General features: G+C 43.0%; 1 protein-coding gene across 1 annotated transcript in view; it reads right to left on the reverse strand.

The window, feature by feature from the left end:
* LOC141107687 (cytochrome P450 2G1-like) overlaps window positions 1-21550 on the reverse strand; it is a 76098-nt gene that overhangs the window by 13409 nt on the left and 41139 nt on the right. Inside the window, exons 3-5 of the mRNA XM_073598591.1 lie at window positions 19571-19720; window positions 11609-11769; window positions 549-725 (exon numbers count right to left, since the gene is read on the reverse strand). Coding sequence (XP_073454692.1) covers window positions 549-725; window positions 11609-11769; window positions 19571-19720 — 488 coding nt within the window. The remainder of the gene's footprint in view (window positions 1-548; window positions 726-11608; window positions 11770-19570; window positions 19721-21550) is intronic.

A 21550-nucleotide genomic window follows, 5' to 3' on the forward strand; every position in this document is an offset into this window, starting at 1 on the left:
GAAAACTAAACCAAACGAAACAAATTCCGAAACCAAACTAAACGAATTCCGTAATGAAACAAAATTAATAACATAACAAATCTTTCCGAAACTATACAAATTTAACCGTTCTGAACACGTCAAGCAGTGAGGGATGGTGAATTAGTGAGTGCTTGGTCGGGGTTATCAGAAGACACTGCCACTGTGCCCTGAATGGTTTGTTTCAATGGTAGACATCAAGCTATCCCATTGGGTATGAGGTCTGAAGTATATAGATTAAGTATACTCTGCAGGGCTGGGTGTAGTTTGCTTCACTTTATACTGAGATGTATTGGGGTTGATTTACTAAACTGGAGAGTGAAAAATTAGGTGTAGTTTTGCATAGAAACCAATCAGCTTCCAGATTTTTTTTGTCAACGCTTAATTGAACAAGCTGAAGTTAGAAGCTGATTGGTTACCATGCACAGCTGCATTAGATTTTGCACTCTCCAGTTTTAGTAAATCGGCTCCATTGTGTCTTTGAAATAATAATCTGATTATTAAATTAGATTAGTGTACATATGCAATACCTTTTCCATCTTGATCAGGAAGCAGTCTACAAAATGTCTTGGCTTGCTGAGATGCAAAGTCTGCTGGCAGGATTTCACTATTTCAGCAACAAATTCAACCATTTCTTTTGAAAGTGAGACTGCCTTGTGGTGAGGTCCAGGAACGTAGCTCATCAGTGTTGGGAAAATGCTCTGAACCTGCATGAGCATAAAAAAAGTTTTAATTAATGGTCCACAACCCCTTTCATGCGGCTAGCTTGTAGTGTGCAGTGTATTTTTGGGTAGCACAATGATCCGACAGGGCAGGGAGCCTGACCTCAATTCTTATCAGGCCGTGTTCTTATATTGAATTGATTTTCTTCTGGTCATTGTATTTTCTTTTCAAAATCAAATACCTACTGTGAGAGGCCCTCTCATTGTGAGAATACTGTATAGGAAAATGTGACGCAGGATTTGCATTTAGAGTAAATTCGATGTTCCAGACTAGTGTTTCTGGGCAGAGAAAGCTGTGTATTTGGCTTTCTCCAGATTTTTTCGTTTTTGATTGGAACATTCAATCCTGTGTCTGGTTTTTGCTAGAAGCCTGCGACCTAGCTGAGTATTGAGCTGTGCAGGGTCATTATATGCTCAGGTCTGAGGATAGCCCAGAGCTTCCAGTTTGGATAATGCTCCCCAGTGTAGGAGACAGAAGGCTTCACTCAGGAGGCCCTCAGCCCAAAGCCACAAGCTAGAGGGTCTCACTGAGGGGTCAGAGGTGTCCACCTAGAAGCCAAGTGACAAAGGGTCTCCATCTAGGAGTCAGGTTGGCTCCTATCAGGGTGTCAGGAGAACCCCATTACACAGGCCAGAGGTAGACCATGCAGCAGAGCACTACGACTAAAGGCTAGAGAGCCAAGTATCCAGGAGAGCTGGAAAACACAGTCAGAGAGACTGGTTGGCATTTTCCAGTGTTTGTATTCTGCTAAAGCTGGCGAAGAATTTGAATCATGATTTAAAGCATTTTATTGCTCAACACTGGACACAATGAATTTCCATTATATCCAGTGATTCCCGTGCACATCTGCAAGCAGCATCGCTTGATGTTTGATATTGTTGCTTGAAAAAAGTACATGAGCTTCTTTCTGTTTTGAGTTGTGTGTTTTGCTTCGAATAGTCTTCAATGGGAGCACCTGAAAAATACATAACATTTTTCGTGCACTTTTTAAGCTATTACCTAGCTCTCTGTTGGCCAAAAGAAAAAAAAAAAACTCCAGCCTGAAATGTGAGCAAAAACTCCTTTATAAAAGATATTAAAAGCCTAAAAAATTACCAAAGACGCTCAACACAAGTGTGAATGGGGCCTAAAGTGTGCATGTGTATGCCTATAGTAGAATCTACTGTAAGCAATATTTGAGAAGAAAATTATATAAATGGTTTAGTGGCCTCTGTAAATATTTGTGAATCAGAGGTTACAGAAATTATTACAATTAATCAATCAAATCAAAAATCAAAAATCAATCAAAAAACTAAAAGGATTTCAAGAGGAAGTAAACCCTGGACCCTTCTTACTTTTTTTTTCTGTACATTAAAATGTCACAAAAACAAGCATTTAAAATACCTTTTTTCTGGTTTTATAAAATATTTCTTCTTCTGGGAATTGCCCACGCCATCTTAACTATTGTTTGCTGGCTCTTGTGTCACTTCCTCCCTTCCTTTCTTCCCCTGTCTAAATCTCGCGTGTAAACCAAGCCTCTATCTTGTTCGCTGTTACTACGGCAACCGTGCTAATCCGTTCGTAGCTGCAAATCACTTCCATAGAGGTATTATATACAGTGAAAAGCATAATTAACATAATTTTAGTACTAATATAAAATAGTTTACTTACATTTGCAAACGTTTTTCACAATGGCTTGTATTGCTCCCTGTATTATAACAGCTGCTTGCTCGTATGAACGTCTGTGGGCTGCTCTGGTTCACTCCCCCTGTGTGACGTCTTATACAGTCACAAGGGGAGAACCGGAAAGGAGAGGAGGAGGGCTTTTTTTTTCTGTGCCATTCTCAGTGGAACTAAATAACCCGGCATGCTAAGGACAGTGAAAAGACACACATAGCGTGCCGTTAAAGATGCTACGGACAGCGCATGCGCCAGTGACGTCATTACAGATTACAGAACGGATTCTGAAGGAACTGTAATAGTAAGTAAAATTTTCACAGGCAGCGATCTGCAGCCTTATCACTGGAGATTTTAATAAGCTAAAGTGAAAGTGGAGGGTTTACAACAACTTTCACCTTCAATGACCCCAGCATTTATTGTTAGTTTTACACAGAATTAGAAGGAAGGCATAATCTTTTTTAAGGGCATCACATGGAGTGAGGTGCCATGTAGGAGTCCAGGGCTTACTACGCATGCACCAATGGCGCGTTGACGCAAGAGGAAATCCGTGCCAACTGAGCATGCGCCAAAGACACCTCAGTGCGTCAACCTGCACCTGCGCAGAAGACCTGATGCAAAAAGGCAGGAAAATGCCCAGGAGGCGCACAGGAAATGACCTCAACCTGATGGAAAAAGGCAGGAAAATGCCCAGGAGGCGCACAGGAAATCACCTCAACCTGATGGAAAAAGGCAGGAAAATGCCCAGGAGGCGCACAGGAAGTCACCTCAAACTTCGCTATATAAGCCCAGCCCAGGCACTGCCAAATTGCTGGATTATCTTCAGCCTCCCTTTGTTCCTGTGCTATTGTGTGAACTGTCTGAACTTGTTGTGACCTGGGAACCTATTTGAGTACACTTGATTGTTGCTTGCCATTGACCTCGGATTTGTACCTTGACCATTCTACTTATTTGCCCCTTTTGTACTCAGCTGCCAGATTGACCATTCTTCTTCTGATTAACCCTTTTATACTTCGTTGCCAAAACTGGACTTGATCTCGGCTCGGATCTCGGACTAAGGCTTGCATGGTGTTCCGCACCAAGTCTCTGTCTCCATCTCCAGAGGCTTCAAGGACCCGAGGTGCCTCCCCACTACTTCAGTCTCATCTCAGGTACATGGCCCTCGTGACATGCCATCTCAGAGATGGCGCAATTATGTACATCCGTGCAGTTCTTGGTTGTGGTGTCAATTGTCTGATACAGATCAGCCCCCTACTGTGGCCTCTCATTTTGTGACTGGCTACAAAGATTTTACAAAGTATGAATTGCATGAAGCTCGACATGTTTCGCAGGGAACCGTGTCTTCGGGAGCTTATATATAATTTCTCCGACACTGTTATGTAGGATTAAACCCAGCCAGCTTAACTTTCCCATAATGGAAAAAATATATTTGTAGAGGTTTTTATATGTATAATCAGCAAGGGCGGAAATAGAACCTCTAGGTAATATCTGAGAAGCACATCAGTGACACACAGATAACATCACAGATAAATCGACCATATATAGTGGATCGCTCTTCAGTGCTAAATAGGGTGTCCATAGACTAATGTCCATTGATAGCATACACTTCTGCGGTTGTGTATAAACACTCTAAGGTGTGTGGTAACACATCACAAGCCAAACTGCAGGAGCACATATGGGGAGAGACATACTGCTAGTAGCTACTAGCAGTATCTCTTTGATGACAATAGTTGGGGTTGTGCATGCGGCCTGATATGGTTCGGGGGAGGCGCTCATTTGTCTCCCCCCTTTCCTGACCTACCAGGCGGCATGCTTGGTTAAGGGTCTGGTATCGACTGTGGGGGTGACCCCACACCATTTTTTTTTACTTTTGGTGTGTGGGGGGGTCCCCTCTGAATCTATACTAGACCTGAAGGGCCTGTTTTTTTTTTTTTGGGGGGGGGAGTAAATGCATGGGAACTGCATGCAAAAATGCTGGTTTAAAAAATGCAAAATTCACTACAAAATGCGCCTGAAAAACGCATCAATGTGAGCCTAGACTTATATCCTAAAGCTGCTCTATTGATCCATTTTAAGGATATTGGACCTTGCTCTTCCTGTGTTTTTTTTTTTTTATCTCAGCAGTTAGACAATTGATACCTACTGTAGATATTGGAAATCTTCCAAATTCCAAATTCCAAAGTGGATTGAGACTCTCAATGGTATCATGCGTATGGAGGAATTGTTATCTGAAAATAATGATACTACTGAGAAGTTTAAAGGGGTGTGGTTGACCTGGATAACATTTAAAGACTCACCACTTTGTTAAGCTTACTGACGCTTGAGCGCAAGTATCATCATGTTTAAAACCAGTAAGGCTCTGTTCACACCTAGGCATTTTTGGGTGTTTTTCTGCTGTAAGGCTCAGCTCTAAAAACGCCCAACAAGACAAATCCCATTCATTTCAATAGCCCCTGTTCACATTTGAGCGTTTTGTCATCTGAAGCAAAATGCCTGAAGCTCAAAAAAGTACAGGAGCTTCTTTTTTGGAAGATTACAGATGTTTTCTGCTTTTTTCATTGGTGACCTTTTGACCTGCACAAAATCACAGCAAAAATTGCACGACTTTCTGTCATAAAACAAAATGCCTAGGTGTGAACAGAGCCTTAATAGTGAAAATGTTTCTATTTTGCTTATTAAACTTGTGTAAGATCCCCTGCCCTTCCTCTTCCCCACGCTCCCCCCACCCATTTTTCCTCCCCATCCGCATTTTAATTTTCTCATAACTTTGAAAGGTTCTCACAGAATATACCGTATATACTCCAGTATAGGCTGACCCATGTATAAGCCGAGGCGCCTAATTTTACCACAAAAACTGGGAAAACGTGTTGACACGAGTATAAGCCTAGGGTGGGAAAATGCAGCAGCTACTGGGTAAACAATGCCCATCTGCAGCCTCACTGTGCTCGTTTGCAGCCTCACTGTGCCCATTTGCAGCCTCACTGTGCCCATTTGCAGCCTCACTGTGCTCATTTGCAGCCTCACTGTGCCCATTTGCAGCCTCACTGTGCTCATTTGCAGCCTCACTGTGCCCATTTGCAACCTCATTGTGCCCATCTGCAGCCATACCTTTGATTACTAAAACAGGGGGTGTCTCCTGCTGTGTTATGCAGTCTGTTTTGCCGTCCATTGTAACAAAGCCCCGCCTCCTCCTCGTCCATGATAGACGGAACACTGATACAGTTTCCCAGCATTGTATCAGTGTTCCTCTATCACGGACGAGGAGGAGGCGGGGCTTTGTTACAATAGACAGCTGCATAACACAGCAGGAGACACCCGCTGTTTTAGTAATCAAAGGTACAGCTGCAGATGGGCACCCTCACTCAAGACCCTCACTCGAGTATTTGCCGAGGGGGGGTTTTCATCCTATAAAATGGGCTGAAAAACGTGGCTTATACTCGAGTATATACCGTAGGTGTATTATATATCTTATCGTGGTTTGTTGTATAATATTTGAGTTAAGAAGTACTATATATATCTCTGCTCTTGTTATGAATTTAGGCAGATTGTATTTGTTTTCCTTTTTTTTTATCTTTTTTGGAATTTTTGAAAAAATTAAACAGATATTGAAGTCAAAGTTTTGACTGAAGTCATCATTGTGCAGCTTTTCTTTTGGCTTATACTGTACAACGTTATAATGTTACATTTTAAGCAGGAAATGCTAACACCTGCCTGCAGCTGACTAATAACATCATCTGAACCTAGGCGCTTGCTGGAGATGAATGTCTGCTTATTATTGAAAAAATCCTGAAAACCCTTTTTTCTTAAGAAGCTTATCCTGCTTCTAACTAATACACTGTTTTAATTCCTCTATCAGCTCATCCCCCATAGCTATTACCTTTTGTATTGTATTGTATTGTCTCTTAGATTGTAAGCTCTATCGAGCAGGGCCCTCGGATTCCTCTTGTACCAAATTGTAATGTAACTGTAATGTTTGCCTTCATTTTGTTAAGCACTGTGCAAACTGTTGGCGCTATATAAATCCTGTATAATAATAATAAAAAAGTTGAAACTTTTTAAAATTCTACTATTTATGTATGTAGCACCACCCCCTAAGGAGTCACTGAATATATTTGGGTTCTCTGTTCTGTGCCCTAACACAAAGAACAGCCTCCACCCCTCTGGCACATCTGGATTAAATTGAGAAACCTCCACAACCCTAGGTACATACACAGTTGTAGAAATACCCCACGCCTGGCTTTAGGTTACTATAGTAAATACGCACACACACACCAGTATAGTGAGAAACAAGTTAATGAATTGATATTACTCAAAAGGGAGACAGTCTGCAATAACATAAGAATGAGGAGTATGCCTAAATAAGGGATAATCAGTCCTTCAGCTTTAACTGGAGTTAAAAAGGAAGTAAACTCTACAGTCTCTATGGTGCTTTTCATCTATTTCAATCTAATCACCCTTTAGCAAGCATTACATGGTCTAATCAAGACAGAATAGCCTATTACTTACTTTATTTTCAAACTTTTAAAAATGTTGTCTTCCGGGATAAGGCGGGGCCATCTTTGGTACTGTCATCTTGAGTCTGTGTAGAATATAATTTCCTCTCTTTCATGTTTCTCGCCATAATCTCGCGCATGCGCGATCTGATATTACTGCACCGCCACTCATACCCGGCATGTTACATTGTTTTAAACGACCTGGAGGATGGGGTAAACAGTTCAATCTCTGTATTTGCAGACAATATTAAGCTAAGCAGGGCAATAACTTCTCCGGAGGGTGTGGAAACCTTGCAAAAAGATCTGAACAAATGAATGGAATGGGCAACTACAAGGCAAATGAGGTTCAATGTAGAAAAATGTAAAATAATGCATTTGGGTGGCAAAAATATGAATGCAATCTATACACTGGGGGGAGAACCTCTGGGGGAATCTAGGATGAAAAAGGACCTGGGGGTCCTAGTAGATGATAGGCTCAGCAATGGCATGCAATGCCAAGCTGCTGCTAACAAAGCAAACAGAATATTGGCATGCATTAAAAAGGGCATTAATTCCAGAGATAAAATGATAATTCTCCTGCTCTACAAGACTCTGGTCCAGTTCTGGGCTCCAGTCCTCAGGAAGGATGTACTGAAAATGGAGCGAGTACAAAGAAGGGCAACAAAGCTAATAAAGGGTCTGGAGGATCTTAGTTATGAGGAAAGGTTGCGAGCACTGAACTTATTCTCTCTGGAGAAGAGACACTGGAGAGGGGATATGATTTCAATATACAAATACCGTACTGGTTGACCACACAATAGGGATAAAACTTTTTCGCAGTAGGGAGTTTAACACGACACGTGGCCACTCATTAAAATTAGAAGAGAGGAGGTTTAACCATAAACTACGTAGAGGGTTCTTTACTGTAAGAGCGGCAAGGATGTGGAATTCCCTTCCACAGGCGCTGGTCTCAGCATCAAAAGTTTCAAGAAACTATTAGATAAGCACCTGAACGACTGCAACATACAGGGATATGTAATGTAATACTGACACATAATCACACACATAGGTTGGACTTGATGGACTTATGTCTTTTTTCAACCTCACCTACTATGTAACTATGTAATTGTTTTTGTGCTTTTATATTTACCCATTCTGGGTATATGCATGCCTGTCAGTCCTGCTACAGCTCTCCTCTCCTGATCGCGCTCTCGGATGCAGTAGGTTTACTCCCCATGTGACGTCACGCGGTCACATTTAGAGTTCCAGGGTGCAGGAGAAACTCTGCAGTTTCGCAAGGAGAGGGCAGTCAGCGCTGTGCCGCTGGGAGAGGAAATTCCATTCATGGCACCCTGTCAATAGGTGGACCACACACAGAGCGTGCCGTGAATGAGGGGAAGAGAAGCGCATGCGCCGGTAACGTCAGTAAACCTAACAGGACGGATTACAGCAAAACTAAACAGGTAAGGAGACATTTGCCACCAGCAATCATTAGTTTTTTTTATGAGGATTACAATACAGTAAAGTTATGTGGGAGGGTTTACAGCACAGGACTCTGAAGGAATGGCATGAGTTTGCAGTTCCTTCAGAGTGCATGTGTCAGTAACATCACCGGCTGCATCTACAGTAAATATGTCCTAAACGGTGCACGGTTAAAAAAAATTCAGGCATGGGTGTTTACTCCCACTTTAATAAGCAAATTAGCAGAGGAAAATGTGCATGAACCTTAATAACAGTATGACATATTGTATGTATTGAACTATACTATGTTAGAGTGCACCCTAAAGAACGGGGCTCAAAGTGAGGTTCTTCTTCAAAGTAAGTAAACAAGGAGGGGCTTAAAAAGAAGTAAAAGTAATGCCATGTACACACGGGCGGACTTTTCGGCATCAAAGGTCCGACGGTCTTTCCGACGGACTTCCGACTGACTTTTCACGGACTTCCGACGAACTTCCGACGGACTTTCGAATGGAACGGACTTGCCTACACACGATCACACCAAAGTCCAATGGATTCGTACGTGATGACGTATGACTGGACTAAAATAAGAAAGTTGATATCCAGTAGCCAATAGCTGCCCTAGCGTCGGTTTTCATCCATCGGACTAGCATACAGACGAGCAGATTTTTCGTCCGGACTCGAGTCCGTCTGAAGGATTTGAAACATGTTCCAAATCTAAAGTCCATCTGATTTTCCACCGAAAAAGTCCGCTGCAGGTCCGATGAAGCCCACACATGGTTGGATTGTCCGACGGATTCGTCCCGTCGGACCAGTCCAGTCGAAAAGTCTGCCCGTGGGTACACAGCATTGGGGGCAGTCTTTGGTCCTGACTCTTCAACTGGAGTCCTGGAGTTCCTATCGCTGGCGCGCTTTAAGGCAGTCTAAAAGCCAACAGGCAGTAATTAAGTAACTGTGACTGTCGATGTAAATTCTAGCGATTTGGTCTCTGATGGTAGCAGTAGATAGTGACAGCATCAGATAGTGGCCACAAAGGCCTCTCATAAATCCAGACTATACAGCAACAACGGTTCCAGGGAACAGATGTTCTCTCACATTTGGTCGCCTGTGACAACTCCAGCAACTGGCCCTGTGGGGCTGTGTCTTTTTTCTCTGGCTCGCAGGTCACAGCACAGTGCTCCGGTCTCTCTTTCTGTTGTCAGGATAGCTCTCTCTCTGCAGTCCTGGGAAGAAGTGTGACCCTCTCTTTCTGCCCGGACGCTTCGTGGTCTCACCTTCTGGGTTACTGCCCTTCCCTAGACATGCTGGGTGCTGAAGTTTTCTCCCCAAGGCTTAGAAATGCAGCCGCTGGTCTTCAGCACTACATGTCCCATGGTACACTAGTCCTGGCTGCCCATTGGTCCCTTTCTGCAGCCAATGGAGAGCCAAGAGGAATCGAGCTGTAGTGAGCAGGGATTATATACAGTATCTCACAAAAGTGAGTACACCCCTCCAATTTCTTCAAAATATTTTCTTCTTTTCACGTGACAACACTGAAGAAATTACACTTTGCTAAAATGTAAAGTAGTGAGTGTACAGCTTGTATAACAGTGTAAATTTGCTGTCCCCTCAAAATAACTTAACACAGAGCCATTAATGTGCAAATCACTGGCAACAAAAGTGAGTACACCCTTAAGTGAAAATGTCTAGATTGGGCCCAATTAGCCAAATTCCCTCCCCGATGTCATGTGACTCGTTAGTGTTACAAGATCTCAGGTGTGAATGGGGAGCAGGTGTGTTAAATTTGGTGTTATCGCTCTCACTCTGTCATTCTGGTCAAGGGAAGTTCAACATGGCACCTCATGGCAAAGAACTCTCTGAGCATCTGAAAAAAAGAATTGTTGCTCTACATGAAGATGGCCTAGGCTATAAGAAGATTGCCAAGATCCTGAAACTGAGCTGGAGCATGGTGGCCAAGACCATACAGCGGTTTAACAGGACAGGTTCCACTCAGAACAGGCCTCGCCATGGTTGACCAAAGAAGTTGAGTGCACGTGCTCAGCGTCATATCCAGAGGTTTTCTTTGGCAAATAGACGTATGAGTGCTGCCAGCATTGCTGCAGAGGTTGAAGGGGTGGGGGGTCAGCCTGTCAGTGCACAGACCATACGCTGCACACTGCATCAAATTGCTCTGCATGGCTGTCGTCTCAGAAGGAAGACTCTTCTAAAGATAATGCACAAGTAAGCCCGCAAACAGACTGCTGAAGACAAGCAGACTGAGGACATGGATTACTGGAACCATGTCCTGTGGTCTGATGAGACCAAGATAAACTTTTTTGACTCAGATGGTGTCAAGCGTGTGTGGAGGCAACCAGGTGAGGACTACAAAGACAAGTGTTTCTTGTCAACAGTCAAGCATGGTGGTGGGAGTCTCATGGTCTGGGGCTGCATGAGTGCTGTCAGCCCTGGAGAGCTACAGTTCATTGAAGGAACCATGAATGCCAGCATGTACTGTGACATACTGAAGCAGAGCATGATCCCCTCCTTTTGGAGACTGGGCCGCAGGGCAGTATTCTAACATGATAACCCCAAGCACACCTCCAAGACGACCACTGCCTTGTTAAAGAAGCTGAGGGTAAAGGTGATGGACTGGCCAAGTATGTCTCCAACCCTATTGAGCATCTGTGCAGAATCCTTAATTGGAAGGTGGAGGAGCGCAAGATCTCTAACATCCACCAGCTCTGTGATGTCGTCATGGAGGAGTGGAAGAGGACTCCAGTGGCAACCTGTGAAGCTCTGATGAACTCCATGCTCAAGAGGGTTAAGGCAGTGCTAGAAAAAATAATGGTGGCCACACAAAATATTGACACTTTGGGCCCAATTTGGACATTTTCACTCACTTTTGTTGCCAGCTGTTTAGATATTAATGGCTGTGTGTTGAGTTAATTTGAGGGCACAGCAAATTTACACTGTTATACAAGCTGTACAGTGTTGTCACATGAAAAGATATAATAAAATATTTACAAAAATGTGAGGGGTGTACTCACTTTTGTGAGATACTGTAGATCCCGCTGTCTGATGTTGTCTCCCACGCTGCTGACAGGGGAGGGGGGGGAGCGAGTGAAGGAAGGAAGCCCACAGCCGCTTTCTTTACTGCAGCACGGCCGCTTCTGTTCCCCACTGGAGAGAGTGGGAAGAACAGATGCGGCGGTAGCACCCACTAAATGTGTATTGTGTCATATTAGGTATATATTCATTGGATATATAGAGTTACTGAAAGGTCCACTTTAAAGACTGTTTACCTGACCCCAGGGAGAGCTGGTAATTCGGGAAACTTCCTCTGTGATAAAAAGAAGTTTTTCGAATCTCTTGTCTGTATAGTCATAACGATCTCCAAACAAGATGGAACAGAGGATATTGGAAGAAGCTTCCATAAATTTCTTTGAAGGGTTCAATGGGTGTCCTGAAAGAAACAAAGTTTTCTTGTTACATTATCAGCTCAAAGAAGCATTGCAGTCTTAAAGGAATTGTAAACCTTACTCTTAAATTACTGCAAAAATGGTGCCACATCCCAAAATGTGTCAATATATTGAAGATAAAATAGCCTAAGATGGGACTTTGGAGACACAACATTTACAATATGAACTTTACTTTATATAATCCATAATAGACAAAACACAAAACATTTACACACTCCTGCAAAAAAATTGAATTAAAATAGTAGGAAATCACTTCATGGGCGATAACATATACTATTTCTTTCTTGGACATAATCCACAACAAAAGGAGCCATTAATATTGACTATTGTAATCACTAAAAAAGAAATACAATAATTAATATGTATTTTTTTATTAGTGCATACAATAGACAATACTGATGGCTCCTGAAGAAGTGAATTATGTCTAAGAAATGCATTGATAAAAGAAGAATCAGTATATGTCAAGATAATATACATTATTGCCTATGAAGTGATAGTAGTAGTGTGTAAATGTTTTGTATTTTGACTATTATGGATTAATAAATGTAAAGTTTTTATTGTAAATGTCGTGCCTCCAAAGTCCCATCGTAGGCTATTTTATATTCAATATATTGTGTAAGATGAGCATTGATCATGTCATTTCATGGAGTCATTTATTGGACTATAGTAGACTAAATATACCTCTGAGATGGGAATGAGGGACATCTATTAGCAAAAATATGTAGGTAAAGGACCCCCCTTTAACCATTTGCCTACAGGGCTCTTGCACCCCCTTCCTGCCCAGGTCATTTTTCAGCTTTCAACGCTGTCTCAGTTTGAATGACAATTGCATGGTCATACTACACTGTAGCCAGATGAAATTTTTATAATTTTCTTCACACAAATAGAGCTTTCTTTTGGTGGTATTTAATCACTGGTGGGTTTTTTTATTTTTTACTAAAAAAAAAGATAAAAAAAAAGAGAACAAAAATTTTGAAAAAATAAAATTTTTTTTACTTAGTTTCTGTCAGTATATTTTGTAAGTAATTTTTCTCCTTCACTGATGTGCACTGATGAGGCGGCACTGATGGGGACTGATAGGCTGAACTGGTGGGCATTGATGAGGTGGCACTTATGGGCACTGATGAGGCGGCACTTATAAGCACTGATGAGGAGGCACTAATATGCCGCACTTATGGGCACTGATAGGTGGCACTGATACGTGGCACTGATGAGCACTGATAGGTGGCACTGATGGGCACAGTTAGGTGGCACTGATGGGCACTAATAAGTGGCACTGGTGAGCACTGATAGGTGGCATAGATTGGCGGTACTGATGGGCACTGATGGGCATTGATGGGTGCCACTGATCGGCGACACTGATGGGCATTGATGGACAGCAGTGGTGCATTGATGGGCAGCACTGATAGCCAGCACTGACTGGCATTGCTAATGGGCACTGATTGGTGGCACTTGTGGGCAGTGGTGGACACTGATTGCTGCCACTGGTGGGCACTGATTGCTGCTACTGGTGGGCACTGATTGGTGACACAGTTGGCGCTATATTGTAATCAGGGCACTGATGATCAGTGCCCTAATTACATGTGTAAATGTCCCCCTGCGTGGAGATGCTGCTGATCGTCTCTCCTCACCACACACTCTGTCAGTGTGAGGCGAGGAGCTCCGATTACCAGCATCTCCGTGTTTACATGTGACCGGCTGTGATTGGACACAGCCGATAACATGGTTAAAGAGCCGTGGACGCGGCTCTTTACAGAGATCGGGGTTGCGCCATGTCCTAGCAACACGGCTGCGATTGCCGTGCTGAGCGCCCCCGCGGGCACGGCCGTTCTGGGACGCTGTCATATGACAGCATCCCAGAACAAGAGCCGCACCGCCCCACCGTCATTTGACGGTGGGCAGGTGGCAACTGGTTAAAGGAGAGCTGTACAAAAATGCTTGGTTAAATTCACAAGTGCTTTTTTTTACCACTACTATTCCTTTATATTTGCTTTTGGAATTTACAAATGTAGCAATTTAGAAATTGGATAAAAGGTTTTTTAAAAGCACTGCAAAACACTTTTTGATGGATAAGTAGTTCATTTTATATACAAATATATAGATTAGACCAAAATGAGAAGGGACAGAGGTACTTTGTTCCAAATCAGGGACAGTGCCTTGAAAACAGGGACAGTTAGGAGCTATGGAGTAAACCACATTTTGGTGTCAGAAGTTTCAGTTTGTGTTCAAACATGAGGCATGTGGCATAGCACTGCACAGGTTAATGCACAACCTCTGTCTGTAGTGTGAGAACTAATATTTACTGTGAAGAAGCTACATATCCTATAACCCCTGGGTCTCTCAGTCTAGTACTGGTGCAGGTATGAGCAAGTATGAGTAATTAGATCTAACGCAGACAAAAACAGGCAGAGCAGTTAACACCATGCAGTGTTTCCACCAGTGGAACCACCAGGACTCTTCCTAGAGTGGGCACCCAGCCAAACTGAGCGATCAGGGGAGAAGGGCCTTAGTAAGGGAGGTGACCAAGAACCCGATGGTCACTCTGACAGAGCTCCAGCATTTCTCTGTGGATAGAGGAGAACCTTCCAAAAGAACAACCATCTCTGCAGCACTCCACCAATCAGGCCTGTTTGGTAGAGTTGCCAGACGGAAGCCACTTCTCAGTAAAAGGCACATGACAGCCCGCCTGGAGTTTGCCAAAGGCACCTGAAAAACTTTCAGACCATGTGAAACTAAATTCTCTGGTCTGATGAAACAAAAATTGAACACTTTGGCCTGAATGGCAAGCATCATGTCTGCTAGAAACCAGGAACTACTCATCACCTGGCCAATACCATCCCTACAGTGAAGCATGTTGGTTGCAGCATCATGCTGTAGGGATGTTTTTCAGCAGCGGGAACTTGGAGACTAGTCAGGATCAAAGGAAAGATGAATGCAGCAATGAATAGAGACATCCTTGATGAAAACTTGTTCCAGATCGCTTTGGACCTGAGACTGGGGCGAAGGTTCATCTTCCAACAGGACAACGACCGTAAGCACACAACCAAGATAACAAGGGAGTGGCTATGGGACAACTATGTGAATGTCCTTGCGTGGCCCAGCCAGAGCCCAGACTTGAACCCAATTGAACATCCCTGGGGAGATCTGAAAATGGCTGTGCACAGACGCTCCCCATCCAACCTGATGGGGCTTGAGAGGTCTTGCAAAGAAGAATGGGAGAAACAGCACAAATATAGGCATGCCAAGCATGTAGCATCACACTCAAAAAGATTTGAGGTTGTAATTGGTGCCGAAGGTGATTCACCAAAGTATTGCGCAAAGGCTGTGAATACTTCTAAAAAAAATGAAAAACAATAAATGCGCCCTGTGAAATTAGTGAACAAACATAATGGAAGCTGCTCCTTTAAAAGTGAACAGGTCACCAAATGCTGTGGGAAAATTATATTAAAGGATGAGGCATTAGTGATGTTCAGTGAATCAAAAATGCTCCCAACTTTGTGGGAACAATTTGGGGATGGCCCCTTCCTGTTCCAACATGACTGCGCACCAGTGCACAAAGCAAGGTCCATAAAGACATGGATGAGCGAGTTTGGGATGGAGGAACTTGACTGGCCTGCATAGGGTCCACCTCAACACGATAGAATACCTTTGGGATGAATTAAAGCGGAGACTGTGTAGCATCCTCTAATTAGTGAGTGCTAAAAGTGATGATTTTTGACAGGGTAGAAAAATTTGGCCAGGCCTAGCTGGTGGCTAGGCCTGTTTGTTTTCATTCTGGGCTGGCAGTGGCTCAGGGAGAGTTGGGTGACTGACAGGTGACATCACCATCACCTCCCCCTTCCTTCTAGGAGGTCCTGGAAAGAGAGGAAAGAGAGGAGTGGAGGAGAGGTGGAGCTGCCTGAGGTATCTGGGGAGCCTTGACTAATCTCCAACTTGGATTGGCAGGGGGCAGGCCTCCTTATATATCTGTGGTCAGCCCAGCTGGGGAGGAGTTGTCTGGTGGAAGAGCCAGAGTGAGAGAGTGTGGAGGCTGTTGGGCCCACAGGGAGCTCCCCGGTCTGGGGGGGTGACCCTGGGGCTTGGGTGCATCCAGGAGGAGCGAGAGATCCTGGAATCAGAGACACATGAAAGAGCAAGAGAGAGGACAGTGGGAGAGAACATTTTAAGAGTCTCCAGGAGGACCACTGGTCGCAACCACGAGGGCTGGTGAGTGAGCACAGTCGGGAGGACTGGGAGGCACGCCTGAGAGAACTGGGAGATTGCAGTTTGAGAGATGGGTGTGGAACCAGTGGAGAGAGGACTGTGGAAAAGGGCAGTGTAAAGGGGTCTCTGCAGCCAGGCTGGCTGGCAGGGCCTGAAGAAAACTATCTGGGACTGGTAGCTGAGCAGAGGACAGGTAGAACCTAAACTATTCTACACCACAGGGGCCCGAGGTCCCTGCCCAAAAAAGGCAGTTCATTGAGGCCTGGCTGGAGCAGTGTCAGGCCTACCTACATGGTGCTAGCTCGTCTGGAGGAGTGATAGTCTGCAGCAAGGGAAGTGCTGGTGGAGGAACAGTCTGCGGCAAGTGAAGTGCTTGAGAGATTGAGGTGTATGTACAGGGAGTATACATAGTAGTCCTAATTGATTGTTCTGCTATTCACAATTGATTGATCTACAATTCACAATTGTTTGTTCTGAAATTCGTGGCATCCCATAATTTTCCTAATACCCATCCAAGTTTAATCCCTTCAACCAAACAAAAAAAAACAAGCTATGGACTAGTCTGTGTTACTGAGTGACTGTAAGATGGACGTCGGGCTGGGCAGGGTGACGGATGAACCTCAACTTTCAGCAACCCCTAAGGGGGCATGGCTACAACTGTGAGCCAGTCCTTCTTGTCCAACATCAGTGCCTGACCTCTCAAATGGGCTTCTGGAAGAATGGTCAAACATTCCCATAGACACACTCCTAAACCTTATGGACAGCCTTCCCAGAAGAGTTGAAGCTGTTATAGTTGCAAAGGGTGGGCCAACTCAATATTGAACCCTACGGACTAGACTGGGATGCCATTAAAGTTCATGTGCATGTAAAGGCAGCTGTCCCAATACTTTTGACAATTTAGTGTATAACTAAAGGCAATTTTTTTTCTAGTTTTGGATAGAGCTGAAAAGGATTAGTTTTTATTGCTGTTTGTGCCCCTGTTAGGGGGATTTACCCTCTCTTTTTGTCCTGTTTACCATTATTACTCAAAGTGAAAGTAAAAGAAAATCCCAAATTTTGGGCTGTCCCCAGAAAGGTAACAGAGGGGAAACCTTCCAATGGGGACATTAGTTCTGGTGACATGGGGGTCCCCAAGCTCTGCCCCTCCAGCGCTCACTGGAGCTCTGGAATGTGGAGGGGGGAAGCAGCGGGCTTAAGCTTTCAGCGGCTCACTGGGATCTCTTCAGAGCCTGGACCTTCTCTGTGATGCCAGCTAATGGCTGAAAGTGGATCACAGAAGTTTAGATCCAACTGCACTCTTGTGATCTATAGGAGAAATATAGCCAAAATAGTTTTGGCTATACGGCCACGTTGTAAGTGTAATTTTGATCTTTTGAATAAATAGGTTTTACTGGTTTACTCTATGAGGCTTCTCCCTGTTTGCATTATGTACAAGCATATGATGAGTGGCCCGATCCCAGAGATGCTCTCGAGTGTATAGAACTATATAACTAGAGAGTTAGAGCAGGAGTACCTTGCCATTGAAAATTCCATTGTGAGGATTGCTTGCAGGCTCAGTTTGATCTCTGTAATGGAAATCCATTGCATCTGGTAAGAGGCTGCCTTTTTTAACTTGAGGGACATTCTTGAAGCAGTGGAGCACATTGTATAGTGGACATTGGTCCATAAGTACTGAGCACCTTTTTCTGGCACATCTATATTGGACTATCTACATTAACTATGTATATGGACTTCACATTGTACATTACATTTTGTATTTATATCATTGCACAGGTTTAAAACTGTATGTTTAAATATTGTTTTTGGCACTTGCACTTTATTTTACCCTTTTCTTTTGTGGAGTACTTATCATTGATCTTTTTAGAGAATCATTTTGAATATATTTAACATTTAAAGGAACAGCGCACCATTTTTTTACACATTTATATGGACTCTTGCCTATGGAGGTACGCTGGGGTAGCCACAAGCCTGGGTTAAGGATTAGTTTAGGGAAAAGTTTGTTCACTTTGTTTTGGAACTGTTATGCTGAGAGTTTTCAGTAAAGCTTTTGAAACTTTGCCTTTGGTTCGACTGACATTACTCAAGGGATGTAATGCAAGTAACTGGCACACTTTATTTACAGTGTGAGTCAGCTAAGCACATTGGGGTATGAAGACAACAGTGTAATGCCCTGTACACACGGTCGGATTTTCCGACGGAAAATGTGTGATAGGACCTTGTTGTCGAAAATTCCGACCGTGTGTAGGCTCCATCACACATTTTCCATCGGATTTTCCGACACACAAAGTTTGAGAGCTTGCTATAAAATTTTCCGACAACAAAATCCGTTGTCGGAAATTCCAATCGTGTGTACACAAAGCCGACGCACAAAGTGCCACACATATTCAGAATAAATAAAGAGATGAAAGCTATTGGCTACTGCCCCGTTTATAGTCCCGACGTACGTGTTTTACGTCACCGCGTTCAGAATGATCGGATTTTCCGACAACTTTGTGTGACCGTGTGTATGCAAGACAAGTTTGAGCCAACATCCGTCAGAAAAAGTCCATGGATTTTGTTGTCGGAATGTCCGATCAATGTCTGATCGTGTGTACGGGGCATAAGAGTTAATATGGTGTGAAGACACAAGTGGTTACCAAGGATAACAAAGGTTTCTTTAGCAATCTGATGAATGTACATGTGACAGGTGAGATAGCCTCTTGCAGGAGGAGTTGTTGTTGGCACTCCTTCCATGAGCAGATCCATCTCCTATAACAATGGGAGCAGATTATCACTGCTGAGATCCCCAGCCTATGCACAGGTCTTCAAGAAGAAGAGGCAACTAAGTATATTCATTAAGTCCAGTATTTTTTTGTTCAAAAGTACACGAGTAAAGGTACCCCATGTGCATGGCTCTACAGTGCCTAGTGTAGCCGTCCCCATATGTATACCTGTCAGGACTGCAAAGAAATTTGAATCCTTTGGCAGGTAAGACAACTTCCATATACAGTACGTAGTTCTCTAATGTATTTAACTGATGCCTATAGTTCAGTTTTAAAGCAGAAGTAAAGGCAAAACTTTTTTCTTTTTTTTCCTCCTAAGGGTTATAATTCCTTCCAGTTTTTTTGCCATCTTTATCCCATTGGGAAGATTTCTCTTCACTTCCTGTCTCTATAGGGAAAACAGAAAAATGAGAGTAAATCCCTCAAAAGTGAGGGAATCCCTGGTTCTCATTAGAATCTCCAGGACCTGTTCTGGTGACAACCCAAAATTTGGGATTTTCTTTAGGTGACAACAGTAAACATGACAAGATTAGATGAATCTCCCTAATGGGGACCAAGACAGCAATGAAAAACTGATCAGTGTTCTGATACATCTCTACTCTATCCAAAGCTAAAAACAAGTTTTGCCTTTGGTTATATTTTAGGACATTACCTGGGTTTTAGCCTAGCCACATTTTTATGTCTCCAATGTCCAGAATTCATAAAGTGATGCAACATCTGTGTCATTTACGCCAATCTACCCCTTTCATGTTTAATTTTACATTGGTAAAATGATAGCCAGTCTGGTTAGCAACAGCAATGTATGCGCTTTATTGCCAACCTTGACACTTCCTGAATTCTTCAACCACGCATTGGGCCTCTTCCTGAATCTTCCACTCGTTGCTTTTTTTTCCTAAACCAAAATCCTTTAAGATCTTGAATGTGAAGGTGCGTATTTTTCTCCAGCGTTCACCATTAGCGAAACTTAAACCTATGGGGTAAAAAAGTATTTCCAATTATTGGCTAATGCAAACTCGAAACCAGTGAAGAATAAACTGAGGCTGACCATACAAATGACAATCTGATTGTATAATCTGTATTCAATATCCTACAGATCAAAACTATGCAATAGGGTGACTGCCCTAACAATCCATTCAATTAGTCTCCTGACAGTTAAACCCTTGCATTAGAGTTGTTGGTAGAGCTCAGGGATATAGTTCAAATAACTTGTACAGTGTATGGAAACCCTAAAATTCAGACTACATTATGCTGTCCTCATCATTAGTATAATTATTTTTCAAATCCTCATCCTGGTGCAGGAAAGGGTTTGTCTTTGTAACCCACAGAGAACAAATCATTTTTAATGCTGTTCGTGTCCATGTTTAAGAGATTTCTTTTTGCCAGGGTTGAAATACCAACTGTGTTCCATTTTAAGAGATTTCTCTCACTTGCTATTCTGTCTTTGCCTTACTTGTCACCTGAACAGGAAGTGGAGTGAACAGGAGGTGAGGAGAAGTCTCTGTCCTGGAGACACAGACATACTGTACACATCCATAAAATTGGATATAAGACTTTGCCCTCCAGACAGAAGTACAGACTCACCATTAGCTGTACCATATTTATAAAACCTGACTGGGGGTCTACTGATTCTTCTTACATTGTATAAATGCCTTTACCGCAAAGGTTCTCATTTGTCCAGGTCATGGTATATCTAGTGGTTGGTCACATTCAACTAGACTTGTTCTGTAATGTTGAAAACATTTTGTAGCTTCTGCAAGCCACTTCTTCAGTTCCATTGAGTGTCAGGAAGATACCCCAATATTTGTATCCACACCTTGGATTAAGATGTTCAAAGCTGTGGATATAAATGTTGAGTAGGGATGAGCCGAACACCCCCTGGTTCAGTTCGCACCGGAACCTGCGAACGGACTGAAAATTCACACAAACGTTAGAACCCCATTGACGTCTATGGGACTCTAACATTTGAAATCAAAAGTGCTCATTTTAAAGGCTAATTTGCATGGTATTGTCCTAAAATGGGTTTGGGGACCCGGGTCCTGCCCCAGGGGACATGTATCAATGCAAAAAAAAAGTTTTAAAAATGGCCGCAGTGATTTTAATGATGCTTAAAGTAAAAAAAAAAAAAAAATTGAAATATTCCTTTAAATATTGTACCTGGGGGGTATCTATAGTATGCCTGTAAAGTGGCGTGTGTTTCCCGTGCTTAGAACAGTCCCTGCACAAAATGTCATTTTTAAAGGAAAAAAAGTCATTTAAAACTGCTTGCGGCTTTAATGTAATGTCGGGTCCTGGCAATATGGATGAAAATCAGTGAGACAAATGGCATGGGTACCCCCAAGTCCATTACCAGGCCCTTTGGGTCTTGTATGGATATTAAGGGGAACCCCCCACCCAAATTAAAAAAGGAAAGGTGTGGGGTCCCCAGGCCCTATATACTCTGAACAGCAGTATACAGGCGGTGCAAACAAGACAGGGACTGTAGGTTTGTTGTTAACTAGAATCTGTTTGTAATTTTGAACCGGTACATTTTTAACGTGTTTAGCTCCAGCCAAAAAAATCTATTTTAAGCTTTTTGGAAAACCTAGGGAAGGGTTATCACCCCTGTGACATTTGTTTTGCTGTCTGTGCTCCTCTTCAGAAGATTTCACCTCACTTTTTGTCCCAATGACAAATGTTTTTTGACAATTTGGGGTTTTTTGTGAAACAAGGATTGGTGATAAAGCATCAGTGGAAAGGAGAAAAGTTTTTCCCATATTAACTCTTATGCCGCGTACACACGGTCGGACTTTTCAGCTACGAA

Source organism: Aquarana catesbeiana, linkage group LG09 (genome assembly GCF_042186555.1).
Source record: "Aquarana catesbeiana isolate 2022-GZ linkage group LG09, ASM4218655v1, whole genome shotgun sequence".
Lineage (NCBI taxonomy): Eukaryota > Metazoa > Chordata > Amphibia > Anura > Ranidae > Aquarana > Aquarana catesbeiana.